The 10,300-nt window shown below is 47.2% G+C and overlaps 1 protein-coding gene across 2 annotated transcripts in view; it reads right to left on the reverse strand.

Moving 5' to 3' along the window:
• Window positions 1-9,082, reverse strand: part of ABCA4 (ATP binding cassette subfamily A member 4) — a 124,968-nt gene extending 115,886 nt beyond the window's left edge. For both annotated transcript variants that reach the window (XM_033115500.1, XM_033115499.1), the window contains exons 1-3: window positions 9,017-9,082; window positions 1,329-1,422; window positions 62-203 (exon numbers count right to left, since the gene is read on the reverse strand). In XM_033115500.1, coding sequence (XP_032971391.1) covers window positions 62-203; window positions 1,329-1,422; window positions 9,017-9,082 — 302 coding nt within the window. The remainder of the gene's footprint in view (window positions 1-61; window positions 204-1,328; window positions 1,423-9,016) is intronic.
• Between the last annotated feature and the right edge of the window lie 1,218 nt (window positions 9,083-10,300).

A 10,300-nucleotide genomic window follows, 5' to 3' on the forward strand; every position in this document is an offset into this window, starting at 1 on the left:
ATGACAAGACTAACGGGGTGTACAACTTCTTTCCCCTTTTGGTGGGAATCTCAACACTTACATGGAGTTGTTATAGTTTGACACAATTCCAGGAGATTCTCCCGGGGTGGGACTTTGAAAACAAGGATTGTTCACATTGCAGAAAATTCCCTGGAGCCACGGCAACATTCCGGCTGAGGGCATCGCCTTGTTGGGAAAATGGCCTTTAAGACAGGAAATGAAGACAAGGGGTTAGTCGTCTCAACCAAGCCAGACACAGGCCCTAGGTGCTGGGGCCTCTGCAGGAAGAAGCCTTTAACCCTGGTGCTTTCCTTCACTTGTCAACATTTAAGAAGCAGGAGCATCTGTCAGGCCCTGCACTGGGTGCTAGAGACAGGGTCTCTTCTCTCCAGCTCCCAGTGTACTGGGGGGACAGACAAAGATTCAGATTAGAGGCGTAGGTGGAAGTACAGAAGGAGAACAGAATGGGAATACATCATTTTATGGTCGGAAGGACGAAGGGATGTTAGCTCAAGAAGCCTCCATGATTTGCTGACACTTGAAGAGAAGAGGTTCACCTACTCCTTCAACAACTGTTCTTATGAGCACCTACCCCCAAGCAGGCAAGAAAGTTACAGGTTATAGGCTCTTGGGGTGGGGGGTGGGGGTGGGGGAGGGGAAGAAGAAGCAAGAATTTGATGGACAGTAGGACAGGAAGGTGACTCAGAGCTTGGGGCTTGGAACTCATGAAGAAAAGGGCGAGGAGCAAGACTAGGGGACTGAGCAGCTTTGCATAACTTCTGAGTTCTCCACACCAGCTGCCTAGACGAAGATGTTATCCTGCCCAGAAACCAGATGAAGGTTTTCCCAGAGGGCTATAGTATAAAAGAGGTACTGACAGGCTCACTCTAGGTCCCAGGATGACTGGGGTCCAAAAACTAACATTTTATGAAGTGTGATTGTATAGCAGCCGTTCTCATCTTTCTCTAGCACCATGCATAACATATCCCTAAATTGGTCTCCAAAATATTTTAGAGTACTCATCTATACTCTGCTCCCTTTAAAACTAGTCAGAGCTCAGGTACAGAAAAGAAAAAGACAAAAAACCCAACAAAAATAAAAACAAACAAAAAATAATCACACGATTCTTCAGTAAGCACATACAAGTATTTGCATAGAATGTGTAGGAATAAAAGATTAGTTTGTGTAACACTAATGGATCTCTGTTTTCTGCATTGCAGGCATGAAATGATGATAAGAAGACCCTCAATCCTGGCACCCCCAACCCCCAAGACCTTTCTAAAAAGATGGGACCTCCAGGTCTACCAAGGCTACTCCGTTATGCTTACATTCATGTTTGCCGTACAGTGGGTTGACATTCCTTAGCCAGATCAAGACCAGAAATAAAGATAAAGGCCACACGAGTTCCACCACAAAGCGAATCTGAAAAAGCAAAACAAAAAGAAAGACCCGTGATGCTAAGAGCTTATAGGAAACATACCCAGAGCAGACACAATTCATCTCAGCACCTGTCTACACAACAGGACCTTGGTTGTGGGATATTTCCTACAGGATTTCCTATCTTAAATCCCCTCTCCCACTCTACCTCTACTCAGCTATATCAGACTAGCAAGACTTGGTGTCACTCTGCCTCAATTTTAGAAAACTGCATGAGCACAGGATTTTCATCAAGGGTCATCAACATATGTCCTTCGGGGCTTTGCAGATGTCGCTGTGTACATGAATGCAGATTCTGATTCTGTAGGGCGTCACCAGATCTTGCATGTCTAACAAGCTCCCAAGTAATGCTGATTCTGCAGGGAGTAAAGATTTCATGTCTTACCTCTCCTCCTGCAGGTGAGGAAACAGAAGCCCAGGGGGGCAGATGACCTGTGCAGCATCACACCAGCAGTGACAGCATTGGAACCAAAATCTAGCCTCACGTCTCCAGGGTGAATGCTCTGCCCCTCCCCCACTGCCCTGCCTTCTAGCACACACTAGACTTTGCATGGTCACTGATAAATGAATGAACGCGCAAATGACTATGAACTACTATGATCCGTAGCAAAGATCACAGAAATCTGGGTTTACCAATGTTTTCCTTGAACAATTTCTTGTTGCTTGAAGAGACAAAGAAGGGCATACTATTGTGGGTTTTGATAATACCGGAAGAGTTTGCAGATACCAACATATGGTTGAAAGTTGGTATTTAAATTTAGGTTCAATTTAGAGTTCAAGGACTCTTGACTCCAAAGGGAGAAGCAGTTGGTTGTTGCCGCCCACGCTCTGAGGCATTGCACATGAGGGTGGAGGCTGGAGCTGTGGGATTATGGAGAGGGACCGGGAGGAAAGGGGGGATGTGAACTGGGGGATGTAATAGTTCTTTTGCCTAAGCCCTACTCCCTAGGAGAGACCCTAGGAAGGAAACTAAAAAGATTTAAAGGGGAACTTAAGCAGGTGGCTAAGAATAGAGACTTAAGTATACAGGTATATAGATCAGATAGGAGCTATTTGCATGGTCTTCAATCATGCAAATTCCTACCAAAGAAATGTACTTAAACTCTCAGCAAAATTGTGGACACCACATCAGGTGCTCAATAAATGTTTGTTCCTTTCCTGAATTATTACAAATCTATGAGCATTGTAACATAAATCTACGATGAAAAAAAAGATAATGCATTGAAAAAAAACAGCAAAAACTGTTTAGGACAGGTCGTGATTATGCAGTTGTAACATGACAAAATGTTTTACCCAAAATATGTCTAGGGAGGATGTGTCATAGGAAACACACACACAAATATTATGGAAAGAAGAAAGAATAGATTTTTCCTTAAGGCAATTATTTCTCAGGGCTCCCCCTACACATTCTCCCACAAGAAGGCAAAACACTAATATTAGACAATTCCCATCTGGTGTTAAAGGGACTGACCCCAAGCATACTTGATAGCCATTGGAATGTGGCAGTTCCTCCCGGGCAGGCAAATCAAGGGAGGAAGGGCTAAGCCTCTTCTCCAGCTACCCTAGCTCATAATTAACACCCTGCCCTTATCAAACCCGCACAAGTGTTCCCACAGCAGCCCACACTTCCCCTTGTCCTGTCACTCATCCAGTGTCAGGGTCATTATTCCTTCATGTAAGTGGACCCCTCACTGGCTGTAAGCTTCCTGAGGGCAGGGACCATATCTATCCTTGTCACTGCTGTGATTCTAGCACCCAACACAGGGCTGAGCTCCTAGCAGGTGCCCAATAAATATGGAATGAGTGAGTCTTTGTCAAGACTAGTCTAGGAGGCTCCTCTGGAAAAGGTGGAGGTGACACAGAGGCTCAGGTCACCAACAGTTTTCAGATTTAACGATCTGCCTGGCACAACTTCCATTCCTGGTCCTCCCATCAGTGAGTAAGGTTGAGGAGCAAGTCTGGCAAGATAGCAATGTGAGTAATAGCTACAAACGATGAAACTGGAAGTTGTTCCCGGTGTCTTTAGCAAGGAAATGAGACAACCAGTCCAGATTCTATACATTTGATTCTTCCTTAAGACAACTGCTTGCAATCTTGGCTTTCTACCAAGTAAATCAACCTCCTTGAATGTAGAGTCCATCTGGGAGTAGTTTGATATGTTAGACGTTGATGCTGGTTTGGGAATGAGAAGATCTGGGTTAAGAATCACTTTCGGGCTTGCTTAATCTCTGAGTCTCAGTTTTCACATCTGTGGAATGGGACTATTTTGTTTTACGGTGTACACTGAGGGTAAAGAGTGTGTCAGTACTGAGGTTCATACCCGGCTGTGCTCCCTATTAGCTGCATGACCTTGGTAACCCATTCAACCTCTCCGTGCCTCAGGGTCTCATTTGTAAAATAGGGTGTGATGACAGGACCCACTTCCCAGAGCAGTTATGAGGAAGAAATGAATTCACCATGTGAAACACCTAAAGCAGAACCTGGCCCAAGGTAACATTCAATAAACACAAGCCATTCATTATTGACCCTCACTTCTCACAAGAACCACGGGGACACCGTAGGGGACAGCAAGTTGTAAAGGTTAAGAGCCAGGAGTTATAATTAAAATTATCTGCCCGCTCTTAGGCCTCACATTCATGCTTCCTCCCTTTCTCCCTGTCTGGATTCAGAACAGCTCCTTTGCCAGTTTGGAAACGCGGGTCTTCCTGAGAAACTAACCACACACACGCTCTGTATCTTAGAGTGGCTTGGAGGAGGTAGGTGAGGATCAGCCCGCCTGGCCTACCTTGGTCCATAGATGAAATTCCCAAGCCCTAGCTCCTGCCTGTCATCCCTCTTTGCAATGTCAGTCACACACTCTCACCTACTCAGTACTCACTCACTGACTCACCGCTCACTGACTGACTGACTTACTCACTCCCTCCTTGTATTTTTGAAGTATCTGATCTTTGCAGGGCATTGTGATTTAAAGTCCTCCCAGCTGTGGGGGCGTCCAATCAGAATTCTCCTTTTCTCCTTTATTCTTTGCCTGGCCCTAGGACAAGCGCAGCTTTGCAGGTTCTCCTCTTCACTATAGCTCTGAGTTAGGGCTGCTGTTTCCTGCCTGTAACCTTCCCCTCACGTGATCCCCTTCACTGACCTAGGTCTGCAGTTCTCAAGTGGCTTTGCGCTGGAATCACGTGGGAAGGTTAGGCCATGCCCCCTGACCAGTTACACCCGCACCTCTGGTCGTGGGACATCATTTTTGTTTTTTGTTTTGTTTTCTAACACTTCTGTGGTAATTCCAATGTGCAGCTGGGGCGGAGAACCACCAGCCTAGGTAGTGGTTGGTTATCTTCAAAAAACATTTGTTGAGAGGTCAGTGTTATTGTTCTAACTCTGTGAGCATTTGTTTTCGAGGGGCTGCATTTCACACCTCACTCCCTGCACAAAGACCACCGGCAATTCTTTTCCTGCCTGGCAGGTCCTCGCAATAACCTCTTCTCCCTCCCCCAGAATCGTGCTCAGCACCCGCACTCCAGAGTGACATCCTTGTCCTTGATGCTCCACTGTGCAGGGCATACCCTAGGGAGAAATTCCACAACGTAATTAAAAACATGTTTTCAGAGCAGCTCTGACTACCCCCACCCTTTCCCTTTAAACATGTCTGTAACTTTAATTAAGCCCAGCCAAACTCAGAAGGGGTCGGTGGAATTTTTTTTCTTTCCCCAAACTGGTATTTCCTTGTTCTCTGTCTTTTTTGCTTCCCCTCCCCCTCTCTACCACTCAACCTACATGGGGGAGGAGGGGTCGCAGGGAAGGGCAGAGTTGTGCTTGTTGTTTTAAATCTTAGCCAGTTAGATTTTTTTTTTTCTTCTACTCTGTTTTCAATTTAAAAGTGGGTAGCTAAGCTTGAAAGGAGCTGTGTGAGTCTCCCTTCTGCACCCAGAGCCTAGACAGGATTCTGAACCTGGATGAATATGACTCAGGACCTGACTACACTTGCAGCTAACTGCCCAACCTCCCTGCACCTGCCAGGTTCTCCTCGCCTAATGCTGGGCCAGGAACCAAAGCCTGCAGCTGTACCCAGTGCCCAGGTCTGGGCCCCGGGAAATAAGAAGCCCCCTACCCTCATGAGTCCTTGGGCCCCAAATATCCTTCCCTGACATGGAAGCTGGGACCAAATGATGACACCAAGGGGCCCTAGACGGTGAGCTGTCAGGGGCAAGAGACACACTTAATGGTCTTTATAAACTCTCCTTACCAGTGCCTGCTGGCCCATCACAAATACGGGTGGATGTGTATTTGTCCCAGGCAGTGCAGAGAGCTCTTGTCATTGGAAATGCATGTTCTAGGGAAGAGCTCCTTGAGAAGTCATCTCTCACCTGCTCCAATCCCAGGGTCTGCTCTGAGCTCCCAGAGCTCATCCTCACCTCCCACCCTGGGCTTCTTTCCTTTCCAGTGTTGCACATGCTATTCTGTTCAGCAATTGTGCCTGGCTCCAAAATCCATGAGGTCAGGGGCTGTGTCTAACTCACCTGGGACGTATGGGGTAACTATACAGCCCAGTTTGCTCTGTCCCGAGTTAGTTTACATTTGTTGTCCTGGTGCGATTGTATAGTGCCCCCTTTCACTCTCATAACTGCCTTGGTATGGATGAAAAATTAGATGGCCAGCCTATTAGACAGGGCTCGATACATGGGGGTAGCGTGGGGTGACGGCCATATCTGCCAGTCACTAACCTTCTCTGAAGCCTCAATGACTCATCAGTTCCCATGGGGACAATAGTGGTATCTCTCTCATGGAACTGAGGTGAGGGTTAAATAAGATTGACAGTACAGTGCCAGGTACTTAGTAATACTTGATAAATGTTAACGGAGGAAGAAAGAAAAGGGAGGGCAGAACATATAAAAACTTTCATCTTGTGCCTTTAGGGAATGGGAGAGGAGGAATGGGGGAATTTGGTATCTATTTTTGCTCTTACTCATAATAGTAAACACCCCAAACCATGGAAGTTTGAGAAATTATAAACCTAGGAGATGAGTTTTGGGCCGAGTGTGTTGTACTTTTTTTCTTAGAGTCACCATTTTGTGCAGGCAGAAGCTCCCAGAAGCTCCAAAACCTTAGGGAAAGAGCCACAGACCCCTCTCAGAGCTACTGAGGGCTTGTGGAGGATGCCTGCATCTTTACCCAGACATCCTGGAAATTCCTGGAATGTGGTAGCAGTGGGGAAGTAGGTTGGAGACACCCCAGACTAGAGATCTCAATTCCCAGGCCATCCTGCTGGCATCAAAGGAATGTCAGCCAGACTTGGTGCATCCTGGGAGATTCCCCCAGCCATGGTCCTCAGCCTGGACGGCCCCCTCTCACCACAGAGGGACTGGTAATGTGCTCGAGGGGTGGAGAAGACAGAACCCCTGAAGAGGAGACACCCACCAATGCCAGGGAAAGGCAGCAGAGACTGTGAGGGGCTCTGAGCCAAATCTTGTCTTTAAAAAGAGGGTTATTCTCTGTAACAGCAATATGCTTGCCACAGGAATGGAATCATTTCAGGCCAGCAGCCGCAGTCCTCAGGTATATTTTCTGATGGCCACAAAGAGCACATTGAGAGTAAAAGTAAGTGAGAATCGTAATTTCTTATGGAAAAGGGGAGGGGGGGAAATGTTGCAATATTGGCTTTTCCTCGGCATTCTGTACACTGCCATGCAGTCAGGGACCCCGATTGTCTGTTTGCCATTGCGTAACGAGAACCTGGCACAGTGCCTGGCGATTATTAAGTATTTGTTGACTAAAGGAACAAATGAATGAATTTAATAATGAGTTTTGTTTCAGTTTTGCCTGTATTCATTCTAAAAGAGAAGCTCCTAGAAGCAAGGGATTGAGTCTCTGACTGCTGTTAGCACTTGGCTCCTGGGGACAACAAATAACTTTAACACCAATTTGAAAACTCACATCAGCTTTGACAAAGGAAAGCAGCCTGAGAACAGTGGTGTTTCCCACAGATGAGCAGGTTCTAACTTGGCTTCCCCCCCTGTCTCCCTAAATCCTATCCCAGCCACACACGGGAAAGGACCATCTGTGCACCTGGTTGGATTGTGTTTCTTGCTCCCTTTTGTGCTAGTTGTTAAGCAGTTGTCCCTCAGTCCAAACCCACCAGCCAGGGCTCCCTCTTCATGGGTCTGGACCTGAGACCGGGCTCAGAGATCCCAGCAGCAGCCTGATTTTACCCTTTCCTCACGGGTCCAAGTCGTCACAATTCCACTTTCTTCCTATGGTTCTCTCGGACATAGGGCTAGTAGCTGTGTCCTGCCGTCATTACCTCCCTGACACCTTGCAGTACTCTTTTATCCTCTCAGTTATCAGCTTTGTACATAGCGAACATTATTTTATATTAAATTCTCTGACTGAGATGTTCAATCATATGTCTTCAGGTGTTCCACCAATTGGCCCCCTTTCTTCTCTCCCTTTCCTTCCAAAACCGAGGAAAAACCTATTCTGCCTACATAAACCCATCCTGAATTGAGGCTTGGAATAAATCTGTTCTCTTCTTCCCCACAGAAGATCTTCTCCCTGTCCTCCTGCCAAGCTCTCCCTTCCTGTCTGGCTCCCGTCTTTCTAAGCTCAGCCCTGCCCTCTCCTCACCCCCTTCCCCTTTCCTCTTTTAGCTCCTTTAGTCATTTTTTAGTCATTTGCCATTTGCATGACGGTGGAAGCCTGTAGCAAAGCACATATTTTCTTACAGTTATTTATTCACTCTTTACCCCTTTCCAGAAACAATTTAGAAGCGTTGCCATTTACATGTTACCTTTGGGTGCTCTGATCTCCTGGGGCTCTTGCCTGTACTTCTCAGGGGATATTTGGTTTCTGCTACTTTTATTGCTTTTGGTCTAAAAACATACTTCAAGTTTTGCCAGCCAGACTAGAAGTGAGTCCAGGGTGGAACCTGTGTCTTATTCTTCTAGTACCTGATTCCGCCCAGCCCCGTGTCTGCCCAGTGAAAGGGCTCAGTGAATGCCTGTGATGGTTGATAAGGTGTTGTATCTCCTTGGATCTAAGACACCATCAATTTTGTAAGATACACGATTACTTTTCACACTCTACGGAAGAGACAAAGGTGTCCTGTGAAAGTGTCCCTTGAGTGTGAGCTGCATCCCAATTTCAGAAATGTGACAACGTGAAAATCCAGTGTGCCTCCTAGAACCAATGAAACACGGTATCGCTGGGCTGGGAAGCCCTTGGAGAGCATTGTTCTCTGTTGAACCTGTTCTTCAGGGCTTAGGTTTTTTCCACTACACAGCATGGATGCTCAAGGTTGTGAGGACTGGACTGGCAGGTTTACAAACCAGGGAGGGACGGCGGGCAAAAGAAGACTTGAATGTGGTCACGCGGGGCTGCGGGCGGAAAGCGTCCATCTCAGGCCGGAGAAGCACGTCTACCTGTGCGAGGCTCGTGGAGCAGCCAGACACTGAACCGCTGCTTCAGTGCTAAGTGGCAACCAGCCCATCGATTGCTCACCCTCCCTGCCCCCATCCTCTCCCTCTCTTTCCACCTGTTTATTCGCTCCACACCTCACTTGGAGACCACAGACTGCACCTATTACCTTTTGCCTTTTCCGCAGAGTCCAGTTCTTCCAGAGCAAAAGCTGGATCTGTCTGGCAGAGCCCATGATGGTGACCACAGAAGACCGGTGGGTAACTAACTCAGTCGGGGCCGTCCCTCTAGGGCCGAGGCCGATGGGCAGCAGTGGCCGGAAGTGCTGCCCAGAGCATCTCCCACTCAGTCTGCTGTGTCTTTCGCTCGGTGATTAAAGGCTAATTTCCCCCTTCAAAGCATAATCCCTCTTAATTATACATAAGCCCTTTGTCGAGGAAAGCAGGCGCACACTTTGCTGGCTCCTTTTTAGGGAGGGAAAGAGAAACCTAAAGAAACCAGTGGCTGGGCACTCAGCAAACTGAGGTGGAGACATTTAACGGGAAACCAAGACCCTCAGGCTCCCGCCTCTGTGAAAGAGGGCATTCTAGAAGGGGAAGCCTTTGGGAATCTGTGACCCTAGAATTTGGGACAAAATCTCTTTGCATAATTATAGGCTGGGCTTTGTCCTCCATAATAACCTGCCCTGAGTAATCCAGGGTTTGACGGTGCCTGTAGCCCAATCAACCCACTTGCCAGATCTGAGGTGATTTCTCCCTCCCCGCCCCCATCGTTTTTTTTTTTTTTTTTTTTTTTTTTTTTTTTAGCCCTTTAGCTTGCTCTGTAGTCACTTTAGATCAGCTGTTTGGTGGCATCTCTGAGCTTAGTGAATGGTAATTTTTATTTTATTTTTTATCTCTTGTGCTAAAATTGATCTCTAAGTCATGGCTACCTGGATCTGTGCTGTAAGAGTCACTGGAACCCTTTAGGCTCAGCAGGACAGAGCCCATGACTGACCAGCCACGTCAGATACTGGCCAAGATTGAGGAGAGGCAACCGGCGAGCCAGCTCCTGTCATTGCAGCTCACAGTGTGGAGGTGCTGGATGTATGTCTCCTCTGGAGAGGGATCCATGATCCTGAGGGGCATCCCAAACTCCCTGTTATTTCACCACTGGCAACTTTTAGTCTCTGCCTCCTCAGAACAGAAGTTGCTTCTCTTTGAAAGACTCTAGACACTTGAGACCTACAGAGCGTGGAAGGAGAGCCATAGAGTAGGAATGGATGCTGACTTCCTGGGGTTTGTGATCTGGCTGTAGGAACAAAACACGAACTTGGACAAATTAAAGGGGGATGTGATGGAAGCCATGAGGGCCTATGGGCCGTCCCAGAGAAGGAGGATGGCTTCTGCTTAGGATATCGAAAAGGCTTCTTGCAGGTGGTGGTATTAAAGATAGGCTTTGATGAGTTACAAAA

Source organism: Rhinolophus ferrumequinum, chromosome 9 (assembly GCF_004115265.2).
Source record: "Rhinolophus ferrumequinum isolate MPI-CBG mRhiFer1 chromosome 9, mRhiFer1_v1.p, whole genome shotgun sequence".
Taxonomy (NCBI): Eukaryota; Metazoa; Chordata; class Mammalia; order Chiroptera; family Rhinolophidae; genus Rhinolophus; species Rhinolophus ferrumequinum.